Here is an 18,612-nt window from a genome sequence, read left to right as displayed (position 1 = left end):
CAGTAAAAAAGTTCTGGGAGTCTGGGAGAAAGAGCTCTGCCAGAAAGTCTTTCGTCGGAATTCGATCACCATGAACTTTTTCGGATTTACACAAAGGCAGCTCTTGCTACACCACCATCAGCAAACGTTTCATGCTGAGATGGTCTGTGCTGGACCGTCGAGGGGTTTTTCAGTACTAATAACACAATATTGACGTGAATCAGAAACATCAGCGATCCCAAGTAGCTTCCCTGCGCTATATCTGGCAATCTCCAATGACAACCATTATCTCTCGATCTTCGAGCTGCAAAACCTACCGCTGTTACAGAATTTCTCCGTTTTATCGATTGTTATATGAAAACTGGCGGATAGCATGGTGTAAAAAATATCAGTTTGAGCCAGAGCTTGAAAAAATTGACATCCCTGCATGAACTTGAAAGAAAACAAAATTCAATTCATGCCCGTCGCGATGAATGAAATGTTTGGTTCGTTTCCCTCATCATTCGTTCTCCCGACACAGCGCATTAAGGTTCGGACATGTTCGGTTTCAGAAGCGAACTGAATTTTGTTGTCATTCTACCTATGAGAGGGATTATTGATTAAAAGTGAACCAGATATAGATTATGTAGTTCACTTATACTCGAAAATATAGAAGATGCCAGGATGCCGGATTGAAAGACGATATAAGCCGAAAAGATGCGCTGGTAATCATTTTTTCATCGATGTTGACGAGGCACTCTCGAGAGATTAAAAGAAACCATCGGAAGCCAAAGTAGCAATTTTGGTATTATTGCATACTACAAGTGCATTCTAAGTTATACGAAGGGCTTCATAAAACCTCAATTGTTACTAGGGAGGTACATGTGACAGATTCAACTTATTAAGTTTTGTTTGTCGCATTCCGGTTGAGGATGAGTATACGTTGCAGTTATGGTTGTGGTCGGCCGTAACTGCGATCTGGAACATAGTGAAAAGCGAAGACTTAATAAATAGAAATATATTGGGCTTACAGGAGAAAAACCAGGACAAATTAAGTATTTTCCTTGACTTCCCAGGACACCAGGACAGTCAATGCAAAACCAGGACATGTCCTGGTAAATCAGGACGTATGGTCACCCTACTTCCGAAGGAAGACGTGACCACAGATTTTTTCACTTCAGAAAAATTTCAATCACTTCTGGGGATTAATCCCACACTTATAAAAAAGAATTCGTAAATATAATGAAATTGATCGATTTCATTCGTGGTTTTCTGCAACGGAGTATTTTCGTGCATTGTAAAAAGTAGGTTTCGTTCATTTTTGGAACAAGAATGGCCGCTTGGTGAACGAAAGCTTTCGTAAATTTTACTTGTTTAGTGTACATTGCACGAACAGTGGTCCGAATTCACAATTTAGGAAGACAAAAATGTTTGTGGCTAAACCTTTTATTTTGGAGACGCGATGTCTTCAGGACAAATAAACAGTATCGAATAGAATATCTCTAGATGTACATGGTATTAGGGTGGCTCTTATCGTTAGGGTGCTAAATTTTTTTTTCTGTATGTGAGGAGATAGAATATTGTGGTATTTAGCAAGATTGTAGAGGAACTTGTACCAAGCAACTTTGCCGAAGACAACATAGTTGTATCTCCAAAGATTTTTATTTTATAGCAATTTTAATTGAGAAGCCTAGGATGTTCCTAACAAAAACAGTTTTTTTTTGTTTTAACTTTTTTTTTATTTCTCATAAACGGTGTCTTCAGACAACTTGTAAAGCTCATCGAGACAAATTTTTTGATAATAGAAGAATACAGATATTACTTTTAGAACCGATATTATGAGCAATATTGAATAAAAAATAGATCCTTTTACAATATTTATATCTAAAATTGGGGCAAGCAAAAATAATTTCTTTTTCTTGCATTTCAAAGAGAATACTTTGAGGAATGTTTATAAAAAAATTGCCAAGGTTATATTTCTGAAAAAACTTTAAATGGAGTTTGAAAATTGTGAGTTTACTACTGAAAAATGCCTCATATAGAGTCAAAATATCTCAAACGGCCACCCAAATTAGGTGATATCGCAATTTCGGTGGAAGATTTAATTTTTTGGTAGTATGTGGCATTTCAAAACCAAATCCAAATCGACACATAAATTTTTTTTCACATGTTAAACAGGCATAACACTTTGAGGAAAGTCCTTCAAAAGATTCCGATCCGCGAATTTTACTAGAACACTAGATCCCTTTTATACACGATCCCAACCATTTATTTGCAAAAGGATTATCCCTCAGGCTCAGAAACAATTTTTCACTAGTGGTCTATCCACCGTATACTTGCGCATATCGTCGCTGTTGTACTATCTTATGACAAGAGCCGTTTAGCACATTTCGAGAAAAACGATTTTTAAAACTTATAAATGGAAAAAAACAATTCAAAGAAGATGATGCATCTATCTACTCTGTGTTAACATCCCAAATATTACGAAGATCGGTTGACTATGCTGCAAGATTTTACTATAAATGTAAACAAAAGTCGCACTCACACGTGTCATAGGTGTGTATTGATGACAAAATTTGTATGGCGTGTCATAATCGTGCATGGAAAATTTTCCATAGAAAAAAAATCATCAATTATTAACTTTTATTCATATCTTTGGCTTCATTTGGTCTATAAACAATCGGTGAGATGCATTTTGAAGGAAATGAGTCAGGGAATCTAGAAAAAATATTTTTTTTTGGTTACAGTGCTACATTTCCGGTTTAAAACTTAAACTGCATTTTTCTCAGAAATCTTGTATTTTTGTTTTGGCAATATTTTTTTATAAACATGCCTGAAAGTATTCTCTTTGAAATGCAAGAAGAAGAAATTATTTTTGTTTGCCTCAATTTTAGATATAAATATTGTAAAAGGGCCTATTTTTATTCAATATTCCTCATAACTTCGGTTCTAAAAGTGATATCTGATTTCTTCAATTATCAAAAAATTGTCTCGACGAGATTTACAAGTTGTCTGAAGACACCGTTTATGAGAAATAAAATATAAAAAAGTTAGAGCAAAAAAACTGTTTTTGCTAGGAACACCCCAAGTTGCTCAATTAAAATTGCTATAAAATAAAAACCTTTGGAGATATAACTATGAAATCTTCGACAAAAATGCTTGTTTACAATCTTGCTGAAGACTGTAGTATTCTATCTGCTCACATTCAGAAAATAATTTTTGAAGCACCCTATCAATAAGAGCCACCCTAATACCATCTATATCTGAAGATGGCCTACTTGATATTGATTATTTGTCCTGAAGACATCATAGCTCTAAAACGTAAGGTTTGGCTACAAACCTAGAAAGGTTGTGGTGTGAAGAAATGGCTGCTTGATGATCGAAAGTTTTCGTAAATTTTACATATTTAGTGTACATTGCACGAATGTTGTCGTTGATAACGCCATTATTTTTCGTGAATGAAGCGAAATGTTTCGTTTATTTATTTTTAAATCTAAGAGAAGTTTTCGTATTTATTAGCATATTATTATGACATTGCTCCTGCAGAGAAAAACTTAAACTTATTCATACAAAACAAACGAGCATGGCTCAACTGAATCCGTACTGCTTCGGATTTTGGATCAACTGGAAGCGAAAGAGGTTCAGGAAATCTTCCTGAAACTGGCGTACATGGATACGGTTACTAAATAGTCAGACCGAGACCGTCGTGATGATTAACAATTATCTGACGTATAGCATCAAGGACTCCATATTCTACCTCTATTGAAGCTCTTTTGAAGTTGACGGTTTGACGAATGGTGCTTGTAAATATTGTTAAGACTTTCGTTTATAGCAGTGAACAATTCGTTGCCTTATGAAGCAGTTTCGTAATAAGCCAACGAAAGTCGTTTCGTGGGTTTCACGAAAAGATCGTAATAAAAAATAAAATTGTTGAACTACGAATGATTCATCATATGTACGAAAAATTTGTATATTCTATAAAAGATGTCTGTATGAAACTTTTTTTTAAATTATTTTTTACCTTAAGGTCATTCGCCTCTTCGGGTTAGAAAAATCTCTTATGAAATATTTCTAACCCTATGTGCGGGGTCGGGAATCGAACCCCGATGCGCTGCGTACTGTACGAAACTAATTCGCAGCGATTCACGAATATATTTTATCAGTGCAGACCAACTGAAATAAGTGGCGATCATGCTTACCACTCAACCACCGGCGTCGTCGTAGAGGTTCAATTCTAATAATTAAGCGGAAAAAAGTATTTTTTGCCCACTACACCAGGACCAGACGCCCCACAGTGGCGGGTCTGCAAACAAAAGTCGGACAAAACCTCAAATGTTACCTAAATTGGCTGAAAATCACAATTTAAGCTAATTTTGAGGTGCTGAGCTCATTTTTGATATCAAAAGTCGTAAAATATTAAATACATTTTCCCATACAGTGCCATTGAACTTTTCTAATAACTATGATTCCGTTTTCATGATAGATTTTCCGTTACTGTTCACCAATGTCAGCAATATCATAAAAAATGAAGAACACTACTTTAAATCCATTGTATAACGTGTTGGTTTACTGTAGATTGTCTAACAATTTTACACAAAACACCACGCGCCTCCATATCAGCAACAAAGCTACAAAATCTCCTTAAAACTTTTTGCGCACCTAGGCGCAGAACGAGACCATGATATTCGAAAAGTAGAGGTTATTTCCCATAGAATGAATACTATGTGACCGTTCCGAAATATTTCCGAAATTTGTACAGAATACATTAGTGAAAAAAGTATTTTTGATCTGACCACCTCAAACATATTTAAACTAAAAAGTCATAGTTCCAAGCAAATTTACCAAATGTATTTTATTCGCTAACCAACTTCTTTCGTTCCTCTACACAATGAGACTAGTTGTGCTAAAATCGGACCAAAATCAAAAGAGCAACATGCATTTTAAGTGAACAGAGCAATGGTGGTTTCGGAAATGAAAATCATTAAAAAATCCGGACTTTGCTACGTTTAAACTCATGTTAAAAATCTTGTTCTTATCCAATGACTATAAAATTTTGAATATACATTATTCAATACATGAGAAATTTGGGAAAAATATAAAATATCAATATTTCAAAAATAAATTTTTGAGGTTTTGGCCAGCCTCCAGCCACTGTGCGCCCCCTTTAGCAATTGTCTGTCAAAGGTTCTTTAAAACTGATGCATGCTTGATTAAAACTGATGCATGCTTGCTGTTTGTAATACCGTCAAATCCATTCCATGGCATCCACCACTTCCTCTTCCTAATCTCACACCCCTACTCTCATTCACCCTCTCTTAGACCAACCTCACATCCGCATGCCTTTCATCCACTCCCTATACCAAAATAACTCAGGTGGTTTCCGACGCATCCTTCCTCCTCTCAGTAATTATACCCTCACCCAGTGGTGGATCCAGGGGTAGGGTCCTGGGGGTCTGGACCCCCTCCGAATTTTTTTAACTTGTTAAGAAATTTTAAAATAATTTCTATTTTAAATTCGTTCTAAGCTCAAAATCATTTTAAATCACATTTAACCACCAAAACTTACTTGAGGTTATTAGATATTACGTATTGTACACTGAACATTTCAAAATCGAAATTCCAGACACCCTCCGAAATTTTTTTCTGGATCCGCCCCTGCCCTCAAAATATGTTAACATGAAAACAATATTGAACTCATGGTATAATTAGTAGAATGTTACTAATTATTATATATTATGGCTACTGAAAATCAGCAACATTCAGCAACTAATTAAAGTCTAAATATGAATATTCCAAAAGTGGAAAGAACACAAAGCCCTATTTTATATCAATGGGTTCGTGGTTTCATTATTTAAGTTTTCAATTGCTTTCTATTACTGATTGCTATGTTGACAGGCTAATGGTGCTACAAATTGAATAGCAATCGACTCACTTTCCTCCATTTAAATAGCTCAGGAAGTTCGGATTGAACATACGTAACCGCAATGTCGATTCGCGAAGTCAACATATACTTGATAATTTTGTTTAGCTTCACTTCCGTAGTAAAGACCAATTCTCACCATTCATTAATCTTAGAGTTTGTGCAACGGGAGCGCATCAGTTCCGTGATTACGTTTCAATGCAATCATCGGAGTTCATACGATTTGTTTAAATCTTTAACCCTCAAAAAGGCAACCGGGTCTAAGAGGCCCGGCACGTTACAATTTTTTAGTTACAAAAAAATGTGTATGCAGTATAAGCTTGGGCATGGAAATTTTGATAAGTAGCTTTGAAATCTATAACAAAAATAAAGAATTGTGAAATTTTCATCTATGGAGTTTTGCGCAGCTATGTTTGAATTTTTTACATGCACAAAAAGGCAAGCCGGGTCTGGCAGGCCCGGTGTGCATGCAATACTAGGCTACTACTACTACTAGGAATACCACGGGTTTTATACATTAATATTTATCTGAAAAAAACATTTGGATGAGTTCATCGTCATATTAGCAGGAATTTTTTCATGTTTTGATTGATTTTATCTTTTTACCTTTTCTTTTAAGAAAAAAATCTTGAAAGTTTGAGCGAATTCTATACATTTCTTTTATAAGAAATGTAGAAATAGCATACGATAATGACGTGTGTCATATTTTTTTGGGTAAATACTTTTATTTCACTCACTGTGGTCTACTTGACAATTATTTGGATACAACATAACCTAACTCTGTCGTTATTGTCTATTTGTTGTCTATTCTTTCTGTTATAGTTTTCGTAATAATTCAAATTGTAGGATCTAAAAACAACAAAAAATTGAAATGGCTATAAGACGATATGCCCATGTTTTCAATCGTCTCAAAGAATCTGAAGTAATGGAAGAAATTTGAGCAAATTCAACAGCAGACGATTCCGAAACTGATTTGCAAAGCGAGGAAGAAGATGTGAATGATATTGCTTCCGATGATGAATTTGATGTAGAAAAATATGAATATGTACTCCGGTTATGCATCAGAAGAAATTGATAGCAACCCAGAAACATTTATTGGTCGTGTTCAAACGAAATGGAGCTTAGAACCAATCGACAGTCGACGTGATCTTCCGAGTACTACCCTTTTGGAAAAAAAATTGAGCTTTTTACATTCATCGCCTTATACGCTGAAATCGGGATTTACTGCGTGTTCGTACTCATCATCCTGTAATTCCGGAACCGGAAGTCGGATCAATTAGAAATTCAACAGCAGCCAATGGGAATGCTGTACCTTTCATTTGAAACCAAGTTTGTAAAAATCGGAAAAGAATTCGCTGAGAGATAGGTATGACATTATCTTAGGAACTTGGTAAGTTCCCCCGGGGCATCAAGAACCGCCATAGCTGGCCAATGTGGTCGAAGTACCCTCGGTGGGTCATTAATGATCTAGACATGCAAAGCCAAGTAATGTTGCACATATTTTAATATATATTGCATCATTTGGACATCATGGTGGTATCAGTTTCTATGGAAATTTGCTGTGTGATTGTACTCTTCAACACCTAACTCCAGAACCAAAAGTCGGATCAATAAAAAAAATCAATAGCGACCGATGGGAAGGCTGCACCTTTCATTTGAGACTAAATTTGTACAAATCGGTCCAGCTACCTCAGAGAAAAATCGGTGAGATTGTTTGCCACATGCATACATCCATACATACATACATACATACACACACATACAGACATTTTACGATTTCGATGAACTGAGTCGAATGGTATAAGAGATTTGGCCCTGCGGGTCTCGGTTAAAAAGTCGAAATTTCGACCGATTGCATAACCTTTCTATATGAGAACGGCAAAAAAGGAGCTTGAATTTAGACGGGCCTTAGAGGCCCGGCTTGCCCTTTAATGTTAGGATTTTAGCTTGCCTTCACAAGGGTTAAGTGTGAACTTATCACAACCCGTTCATAGCTTCGAGGTGGAGTCGGGTCGATTTTATTCAGAACATGGTCGTATTATGTATACAAATCACCATCGTTTTGGTCTAATATCTGATCTTGGCTGTCCTAAAGTTGATATGTTGCTTGAGTTTTGCTCCAGTCATGCTTATTTCAATGCATCTTACCGATGGTTACTGCTAGCAAAATCTGGGTTAGATTCAGGTGTTCAGCTACTAGATAAGCTAAATTTGAATGCCGATACGAGAGTTACCTTGGCGGTCCCCAGGGTTAACTATTATGAATTGTATGAGATTTATGGTACGATTCGAAGAAGAGGTGGCAAGATGCGCATCGCATCCGTTGGAACCTGGAGCATTGGCTCTAGGATAGATTGGGTTACTGGTGTTAATAGTTATCAGAGTCGTAGAAATTTGATGGGCTTACCGCTCTGGTCGATTATTTCGGTAAGTCTATAGCAATAATTATTTTTGACTAAGCACTATTAGGCTGATATTTTCAGACACTGGAAGCTCCACGCAATGTAACATTGGGGGAATATCTCGAATCCTTGGATCCACCCGTAAGATATTCTTCAGATCGTTTTGGTTACCAGATAAGTAAATTGTTAAGCCGTCAACTTAATTTTAGGTAACACTAGCAAAATGTTTTTTTCGACATAGTGTAATCGATTTTTCTCTAACAGATTGAAAATAATTCATGCGAAAGGATGGTCACTTAATGCCATCGGGACCAACTCATCTAGCGGTGTAATAGGACAAATTCAACAGAATCTGGTGGATTTTTCAAGCACGCCCTTGGTGCTAGATACAAATCGTGTGAACTCCTTCGAACAGACGGTTCCTTTAACGGCAATCAAGTTTCTGACCTATTTTCGACATCCGCGAAAGCACAGATCTGGAAATATGATACTGCAACCGTTTCATGGCTTGGTTTGGACATCGGTTATAATAATTTTACTAGTTTCTGCCATCACACTGATGGTGGCACTTTGCGTGCAACGCAGAGTGGAAGCCGTCACCAACTTCCAAATCTCGCTGGCAGTTCTTGGGTTGCTCTGTCAGCAGGGATATTCTGAGAATACATCGATTGTTTCTTCTCGTATCGTGATAATAACGGCAATTCTATTTTCCCTTATAATCTATCAATTTTATACGACAACCATCATCAGCTCTTTGCTGGTTCCTCCTCCGAAATATATTCGGACGGCGGAACAATTACTAGCCAGTGACCTTAAGTATTCTATTGAAGATATCTACTATAATCGTCATTATTTCAATGTATCTTTCTGTACATGCTTACATTTTAGATTTGATTTAATTTGCTTACATTCTTTTCAGACAACAAAGAAAACTACCGACATTCAGCTGTACAGGCAGAAGGTTCTCCCGAATAAGTTAGGGTTTGTCAATGCCACCACTGGAATTGCATTGGTTAAACAGGGAGGATACGCTTTTCTGTGCGACACATCCTATGGAAATGCGTTTATCGCGGGTTAGTTACTATTAATCCATGCATAAAATTTAGTGATAAAACGAGCATTTTAATTGTTTCAGATACGTTTGACCAACGAGAAATTTGTGAACTACAGGAAATAGCATTGTTTTCATTTCGCTGGGTACACCTTGTCGTACCTAAGGGTAGTCCCCTGAGGGAACTGTTCCGAGTAACGTTAAGACACCTGCAAGAGACAGGCCTGTCGGAGTACTATCGAAAAAAGTTCCTGCTCGAGAGACCACGATGTGTGGGGAAGAATTTGGCATATACTCCGATTGGCTCTGCTGATATAGTTGGGTTCTATTGGTTGATGGTTGCAGGCATTATGATAAGTTTTACAGTATTGCTTGTAGAGTTGATAGAATTTAGACTACGGGAGCATTTGGAGAGAAAGCTTCAAACGGGCCGTTATCCGGTGTGGCTAAATTGATCAATTTTCTTGTAATATATCATGAACTTAGCAGCATACATTCACTAAAATAAATGATAAAATAAATTAGATGAAAAGATGAAAGTAGAGGCCTCACAGTGATGCTTGATGGTCAAGGATTTTGCGTTAGTTTGCCGGGGCCAATTTACTTCCTTGACCTTGAGTCTGTATTTGGTTATCATGTTCAATGACATTAAGTTATAAATGTCTTTGCTTGTTTTAAATTTTAAAATTCTTTGAACTAGGCCTTTATTACGGGAATCACTTCACAGTGAAAACGAAGTGAAGTGAACAACACCCTATTCTGGGAGTCACCTTCGTGATAAAATGTGTAAGAGTTCATCTGAAGTGACAACTTGAATGAACTCGGTGTTATTATGAACGTCACATCACGATCACTTTGTCGAAAAAATGACAGTTCCCGTGTATTTTTTTCATCGTAGATTTCGAATGTGTCACGCAAAATGGAGATGTTCAAATTTCAATACTTTTTTGCTTTTTAGTAATATTTTTAAAATTTCATTCTTGTGTAGGAAGAAAAAGACGAATAAGCGACAATTTGCCTGTCTCGTGGCCTTTATGGACAAAAATCCCGAAATAGCCAGAGGAAGTAAATTTGGTGGACACTGACGGACTCCCTGAACAGTTTGGGTCCTCCCACTCGTTCCGTTGCAGCATGGCAAAAGGTAGGTTGGCTTGTTGCTTTCAGTTGTTCTCTGTAGTACATATGCAATTATTTGTAGGAACCGGATGTTTCAACCGAATTATCTAGCTCCTATATTTTTGCTTACTGTTTTAGGTTTAGACCGACAAAAAGCATAATAAAAATGGCCACTGGTGGCGGGCCAAATACACTGCATTCATTCAACGATGTGGAAGAAACCGTCATTCGTCTCCTTTCATTAGAGAGAGCGGTTAACCACAACGGTTGCATTCCAGCTATTCTTAAACTTACAACCATAATTGATATTCGTTAAATTCAGGTTCTGTTTTTGGAGTGCAACTCCCTAGTGCACCTGCTAGTGGTGAATGCCAAGTATTTGTGCCTTGCGACGAAGTCCCAAGCGAGGAACCGAATGTCCCGGAAGACGACTCTGTGCAGGATAATGCAGCCCATGAAGGGTATGTGCAGGATAATGCAGCTCATAAGGATCAACCAGCTGCTTGTGGTCGCGGACGATCGAATAATCGGAATTATCGAAAAGCTCTGCTCGAAAAGCAGACGAACGATCTGAAGCGGCATGTATCAGATTGTGCCCGATATTCACGTAAGTCGTACGATTTACAACAACAGCGATTTGACCTTGAAAAGAAGCGGTTTAAACTGGAGGAGAAGAAATTTCATTTTAAGAAGCAGAAGTATAAAAGCCAACTACAATGTCAGTTCAAGCTACTTGAATACAAGAAGCAGAAACTCGACCATGAAATGGTGTGCACAACAACGGCTGATGCACAAGATTTTCAGCCATCTGGGGGTATTTCGGATTGCAGTTATGGAGTTGCTAGAATGTCGATTAAGAATGGCAGATTGTAAAATTAGTGTATAGATTCAGGTTTTATTTCTGCGATGCAAAACACAACTTGGTTCATAAACTGTTGTTCATAATTTCTTCTCTGATTCTACTCGCATCACTCTCATTTCTACCAACATCGCGCAGTTCTGGATCGTTCTCTCCATTTGGTAATTCTGGTTCATCGTAGTCCATTTTATGCTTCATGCGAAGGTTATGGAGTAGCTTTTTCAGGTTTATAAAACAACTGTCTTGCTGCTAGCAAGCATCGGAAGGTATTCTTGACGACTCCAATTGCTCTTTCCACGGTGATTCGAGTTTTGGAGTGAATTTCGTTGAACCTCGTCTGTCCTTCTGTGGTATTTTCACCCGTACGGAAAGGAGTGATTAGAAATGGTGTCAAAGGGTAACTAGCATCACCTGGAATACATTGAAAACGGTCGACTACAATAGGATGAAATAACAGGCAGTGGGCTTGGATCGAGCAAGTATAAGGGAAGGAATGAAAATGACATCTTCGTATAACAAGACACTGTGCCCTTTGTCTGAATGATACGCTTATCAGACTGTATTTCAATACTTTCAATAACTCTTTTCTTACCGAGTAACCAGGAGTTCCTCTCCCCGTTATTGTATCTTTGTAACAGTAGCTGATTTACAGAACTGCCATTCCAAACAAACGAGTCTTGCGAGGAACCTGGAGGATTAGCATCAAGATACCGAATCATCAAATTATGATCGCAAACCTGTAGTTGTATAATATCCAAATGTGTGAAATGCATGAAACTTACATTCAGACTGTAAAAGCCTTTGCGATTGTAGAACAGATGTTTGTTGCGGACTGGCGGAATCATGCTAACGTGGGTTCCATCTACACATCCAAATACTCCTGGGAATCCAGTTTTTCTATAGAAAACTAATTTAATGGCGCTTTTTCATTGTCTTCGGATGAAAACTGGATGACGGCCGGACAGACTTCTGTTTCAATTATGCCCAAAACAAGTTTCAAAACTTTTGACATCGTAGGTTGTGCCAATCCAATTAAGCGATCCACAGAGGAGTATTTGACCGAAAAAGCTGGCCGAAAGTCAAATTTTCAAAAACCGTTATCAATGACATTATATTATATCATAATATTCCCTAGTGATTTCTGCATTAGATGGCCAACACGTTGCGTGTATTTACTAAAGTTTGGCAAGGCTGTTAACTGTCAAAGGTAGGGGTTTTTAATACTCCAGGCTGATTTAAAGTTGCGCGTGGAAACAAAATCTTCCAAACATTAGTTATTCGAATTGTTCCAACTCAAATATCCTATGTTTTTAATAAACCAAGGTCAGGGTCATATTTTGGTGTAGATGTATCCATGTACTCTAAAAAACATCAGTCTTATTAAACTTAAATACAAAGAATCAAAAATCTGCGATTTACTTACTTTTCAAAATTGAAAAAGTTCATTATCCCAATCCGTCCCAGTGAAAACTCTTGTGCCGTGATTAAGTTTAATCCAAATACAACTAGATCGAAGAAAAAAAACTTGCTCATAATTGCTCCATTTTGAATGCGAGCTATTTGAAAAATTTGATATTTTTGACATTTTTCCTAGTTTTATTACATTGTCCGTCCTAAGTTCAAACTTTTACAAGGATATTTCTTTTCGAAATAATGCGTAATGCTTGGCAAGATTTAGGTTTAGTTAGCTTAGGTTTGAAGCAACATATGTAGTTCAATTCTGCACGAAAACTAATCCATTCGAAGCACTTTGGAGCGCTCTGGTTCAATAAAATCATCATTTTGTTTCTCAGCTAACTAAACCTAAATCTTGCCACGAATTATACATTATTTCCAAAAGAAATATCCTTCTAAAAGTTTGAACTTAGCACGGACAATGTAATAAATCGAGGAAAAATGTCAAAAATATCAAATTTTTCAAGGAGCTTACATTCAAAATGGAGCAATTATGCGCAAGTTTTTTTTCGTCGATCTAGTAGTATTTGGGTTAAACTTTATCAGGGCATAAGAGTTTTCACTGGGACGGATTGGGAACATGAACTTTTACAATTTTGAAAAGTGAGAAAATGAAGGATTTTTTCTTTGTATTTAAATTTAATAAGACTAATATGTTTTAGAGTATATGGATACTACACCAAAATATGATCCTGACCTTGGTTTGTTAAAAATACAGGATATTTATTTGAGTCGAAACAATTCGAATCACTAATGTTTGGAAAATTTTGTTTCCACGCGCAACTTTAAATCAGCCTGGAGTATAAAAAAACCCTACCTTTAACAGTGAACAGCGTTGCCAAACTTTAATAAATACACGCAACGTGGTTGCCATCTAATGCAGAAATTACTAGGGAATATTATGATATAATATAATGTCCTTGATAATGGTTTTTGAAAAGATGACTTTCGGCCAGCTTTTTCGGTCAAATACTCCTCTGTGCGATCGTTTCCTACGCCCTTCTGTTAGTTCCCTTCTGCAAAAAATCTTAATGAAGCTGCCAGCATAATCATTGGAGGAACCGACGTAGATTGTTGAGCAGGGTTGATTTTTGTATCAATAATATCCAATAAATAGATGCATTTCTGTTTGTGGCTGATTATGAATGAACTAGTAATACTTGTGGTACTGAATTATTGAAATGAATTGTGTTGCTTATATCCCGTAATTAGGTTCGAGTAATTTTGATGTTTCACTATGTTTATCTGTTTACGTAACAATGAAGGTATTGAACATTTGTACTTTCGAAAGATGAAAAGGCTAATTATTGTTATTATTTAATCTTTCTTTCTGCACTAAGTGCCTATCACCAACACCAGCGAGGCTACCATCAAAACCCTAGACTTGCTACTTCACCAGTAGCGCCGTCTTTGAGATACTAATTCGTTGAATAGGAAAATTCCATTCTTCGCCTCTCCGAACCGTTCACTATAAAAGAAAGTACAAAACTTTTGTCAGGATATATAACAAAAATATACCTCACCAAAAGTTTGTGCATGAAGAGAAACTATTTCAAAAAATCGTTCTATTCCTGCACCGAAAAATGCGAATATCTAAAATGAATGAACCTCGAATCGCGCACTTAGATTCGACATAATATCGATTGATTTCAATGGCTGTAATATTCAATATTGTCATCTGTAAATGTAGTTGATATGATTGAACTTCGGCTTTTTTTAAAGTGTGAAAGACTTAATGAAGGTGAATTTACACGCATTCTTTGTCATTTTAGCCTGATTTTGGTGAATGAAATTTTTTTTTTTTGCTCAGGGCCCCAGGACAAGTTTATTTGCCACAAGGTCCTAAGCAAATTCAAGCGTGTATTCGCTTATGAATTTGTCCAGAAACTGATGATTTTGCAAGGCATTTTCAGCTACGGACGCAAAAAACATGCTTTTTATCGCAAATACAGCAACGGATTTGTAGGTCGTCCAACGGGGGGATAACAAAATTCTCATAAGCCCGTGCATCAGGTTAACAATACTATATATTTTCCTTTAGTGTTCGTTATTATCGCTCGTATACTTGTATTCCACAGACAATCCGATATGAAAAATAAGAAATACTAATAATAATGATTTATAACATCTCGTGCTATCTTTGCCTGTATAATGTGTTATCACTCGGTATTTTTCAACCCAATAAATATATCGTAAAGAAGAAGTAGCGAATTCTGTCTAAATACTGTTGCAATAAATAGTGATCCGGCCCATTACGCAGATAAGATTAGCTTTTCTAGGAAATACTCCCACGGTGTGGAGTTAAAATTGCTTTTGTTTAGGGAACATAGGATACTCTCGGTATCCGGCTACCTAGAGTTTAAAAAGCACCAAAAACTAAACAAGATCTTTTTCTTTTTCGAGTGATCGTGTACTCGAAAACTAACTAAACAACTAGATAATAAACTATGCTTTACAGGTCGCATCGCTTGCTTGGAGCGAATCCTACACCTTATACCCTTCCCAACTACCAACTCCGCGACACCTATGGAAGAGTCGTCCTTCCGTTAAGTATGCGGAGCATCAACACTTCCCGTCTACCTTATCCTTTATCCTTCTCCGTGAACGATGGCGAGCGGAGGCGGCTGGCAATGATGGCTATCATGCTGTTGAGGTTTTAATATAGGTCAGATTGGTATGAATTCCTACTTACCAATTCCTAAGTAACTCTTATTAATTCTTGTTAATCAGCATTAATCATTAATTATTAATCAGCAGTCAAACAGGAACAGAAGGAAATTGAAATGACGAAATCTGTCGAAATACTGTCCGTCAATTACGCAGATAAGATTAGCTTTTCTAAAATAGTCCCACGCCAGCTGCTTGGAATTCAACTTGCATTTGTTTAGAAAACATAGAATACTCTCGGTAGCCGGTTACCCAGAGTTTAAAAGCAACTCAAAAATTAAACAAGATTTTTTTTCTATTCGAGTGCCCGTGTATTCGAAGACTACTAAACAACTAGATAATAATCTATGCTTTACAGGTCGCATCGCTTGCTTGAAGCGAATCCTAGACCTTAACCCTTCCAAATTTTCAACTCCGTTACACCCATGGAAGAGTCTGATGAATCGTCGCCCTTCCGTTAAGTAGGTTAAGCATCAACACTTCCTGTTCACCTTATCATTTATTCTTCCCCATGAACGATGGCGTTGGTGGCGGCCCGCAATGCTGGCTATCATGCTGTTGAGGTTTTAATATGGGTCGGATTGGTAAGAATTCCTACTTACCATTTCTTAATCAACTTTTTATAATCAGCAGTGAAACATTATGAAGTCAGTGTGCAATCCGCCAACATTGTCGTCACAGCGCAAGGCACCCAATTCTATTGAAATTTTCTCTTTCCGCCATCTTTTTCCAGTCCCCAGTATCTAGTGTAATGCATTTCTTAACTAAGCGCGTCGTGCGTTATTGTATACTTCTGTTATTATTTTGTTGTAGGGATAGTTATGCGTGGGATTTCAACAATAAGACAAAAAGACTTGTTATTTTTGCACGGTGTCTTGGAACAAACACACTTAGGAAAAATGAAAATTACATTTGACGTAAACAACATTGCGATGTATTTGTTGTCTAATAATGGAATTTTACATGTGAAATATACTTACGTTAAAAGGGAATGTTTGATGAAAAAAGCAAAAAAAAAATCAAAAACTAACATGAAACATTTATGTGTAGAACGGCAGTATACTAAGGAGACAATTTTTTGAAGCTGTGTCCGGGTTGGTGAATTGTTTATTATGGATTACTAGTCCAAGTGCCATTACAACATAACGATTATGTCCCAGATATTTTCTACGTATCTACATTTCCACTCACAAAGTAGAGATCGACGGTGTGGCTAACGGTTCGAGTTGGTTTTATGTGGATCTACAGTAGCACGGGGTTGGCTGTTTGAAGGAACCCTTGCTCCAGTGAGCAAGATTTTGAGCGGTTATCGCACAGGGCGGGACAAAATTGAATATCCCTTCAAACCCGTATTGGGTGACCTTTGGCGGGATTGCTTTCATACTTAGTTGCGTTTCGGCTTCGCCTCATCAGAAACCGACACTCACTTATTGTCGGAATAGATTAGCGGCGGCTTGACGCAAATCTCTTAAAACTAAAACACACTTTGTGTTTCAATCGAACGACTGATCAAACGTGATGTCCCGTTCGAGCAGAAGTTCTGTTTATGCCGATGAGACACAGTGAAGCCGAAACTTGTCTTGGCTTAGCAGGCCTAAGCGAAAGCACTACGCTATATTTCACCCTAAGGAGGAAAATTTGGTAAAAACCAAAATTTCTCACTAGGGTGAAAATTTGTTGGTAAAAACCAGTCTTTGTACAGGAGGGCACAAATCCTTATTTCATACTTAGTTGCGTTTCGGCTTCGCCTCATCAGAAACCGACACTAACTTATTGTCGGAATAGATTAGCACCGGCTTTACGCAAATCTCTTAAAACTAAAACACACTTTACCAAATTTTGCTCCTTAGGGTGAAATATAGCGTAGGGATTGCTTTGCCTAATTACGTGCGTCATGGTTTTCATTAAATACAAGCAAATGGACCGTTATAGCAATAATCTCCGGTGGCAGTTATCTTCATTTATTTTCAGTTGCTTATTGCTGGGAAAGTCCTCATGATCTGTTACGATGGCTCGCGTACATACGGTGCCAGAAGAATCCAAAGCGTTTCCTTAAAAGACGCTCTAAGCACTCTTTTGTAAAAATACTAAAGAGAGCTACGTCACTCACACAAATCATTATGCTCTCTTGGCTCAGGAAGACTGCGACTCCGACAATCCCCATGTGAGGTCATATGTTATTGTTCCTAAAAACTATGGGCAGATGAAATTCCTTGTAAAGGCTAACTTTTCTCTTGAGAGTTCGCCAAATATAATGGCTCAAGAAAGCGCGGACGGCGCCGGTGGTTGAGTGGTAAGCGTGATCGCCACTCACCCCAGTTGGTCTGGGTTCATGAGTTGATGGATCGATATCCAGTCCAGATAGTGGAGTCACCTCTCTGGCGTCGGTAAAGAAGAAGTAGATCCAACTTCTATACTCTTACTAACAAAAATATCCTCCTCCTGTGATACTTGTGGAGTGCGCAGTAGTATATACGGCTTCTAGCAAAAGCAAGTATCGGACTAACCATTCCTTCCCTTTCCTTCCGCGATCCACGTTCGGGCCTGGCCGGCGCCGGTATTGATCAATAAACACTTTAGGATTACCAGGAGTTTCACATTGAAAGATGTTTCGCTACTCCCAAGCATAATTATCTACTTATTCTCTGTTCAACTTCAGCTGGTTCAGATCGATAACGGAGTAGCAGCCAGGGGTGAACGCACAAGGTCAAGCTCAAGCTCCGCAGGTCAATCCGGCGCTAGCTTAGTTGTGTCACTAGGTTAGTGTCGGATTCTGATAAGGCGTTGCAGTTGAAACACAAGTTCTATAACTTATTTTAGATGCGTCAAAGTTAAAGTCTACCAACTTTGTATTCTTTATTTTTCTAACTATAGATCTGTTTTAGTTACTCCTTTGATTTTGACATGTATACCCAAAATATTTTAAATTGATTTTGCGGTATATTCGTGAATAATTTATAGCTGCTCGGAGCCAGCCAACCAAGACACTGAGACATCCCACAAATCAATTGTTATATGATCGTGTCTCAACTAGAAAGGATAATCATATTAGGCCTGCAATTATCTTCAGTTGAAACAAAAGTTAAGGCCCCACATCGTGTGGTACCAAGACCATCCATAGAGATTATGTCCAATGCGTTCAATTTTATTATTCAATTATACATAAATCCTAAGAATATCTAGG

General features: G+C 37.5%; 1 protein-coding gene and 1 pseudogene across 1 annotated transcript; one reads left to right on the top strand and one right to left on the bottom strand.

Moving 5' to 3' along the window:
* Positions 1-8,176: 8,176 nt before the first annotated feature.
* On the top strand, positions 8,177-10,499 carry LOC131684779 (ionotropic receptor 75a-like). Its single transcript, XM_058967920.1, has 4 exons — positions 8,177-8,305; positions 8,362-8,489; positions 8,545-9,353; positions 9,416-10,499. Exons 1-4 carry the CDS (start codon positions 8,186-8,188, stop codon positions 9,784-9,786), a joined length of 1,428 nt encoding a protein of 475 aa, XP_058823903.1. The 5' UTR covers positions 8,177-8,185; the 3' UTR covers positions 9,787-10,499.
* Positions 10,500-11,511: 1,012 nt separating this feature from the next.
* LOC131680818 (putative nuclease HARBI1) lies at positions 11,512-12,318 on the bottom strand (annotated as a pseudogene).
* Positions 12,319-18,612: the final 6,294 nt, after the last annotated feature.

The sequence above is a fragment of the Topomyia yanbarensis genome, chromosome 2, assembly GCF_030247195.1.
Source record: "Topomyia yanbarensis strain Yona2022 chromosome 2, ASM3024719v1, whole genome shotgun sequence".
Taxonomy (NCBI): Eukaryota; Metazoa; Arthropoda; class Insecta; order Diptera; family Culicidae; genus Topomyia; species Topomyia yanbarensis.
This window is presented reverse-complemented; position numbering and strand designations above follow the sequence as displayed.

Excerpts from the sequence above, each read along its gene's own strand:
- LOC131684779 (XM_058967920.1), top strand. The coding sequence starts at position 8,186 with ATGCGCATCGCATCCGTTGGAACCTGGAGCATTGGCTCTAGGATAGAT. Across the intron at positions 8,490-8,544 it reads AGCCGTCAACTTAATTTTAG|ATTGAAAATAATTCATGCGA; the intron begins GTAACACTAGCA and ends TTTCTCTAACAG. Across the intron at positions 9,354-9,415 it reads TGGAAATGCGTTTATCGCGG|ATACGTTTGACCAACGAGAA; the intron begins GTTAGTTACTAT and ends TAATTGTTTCAG.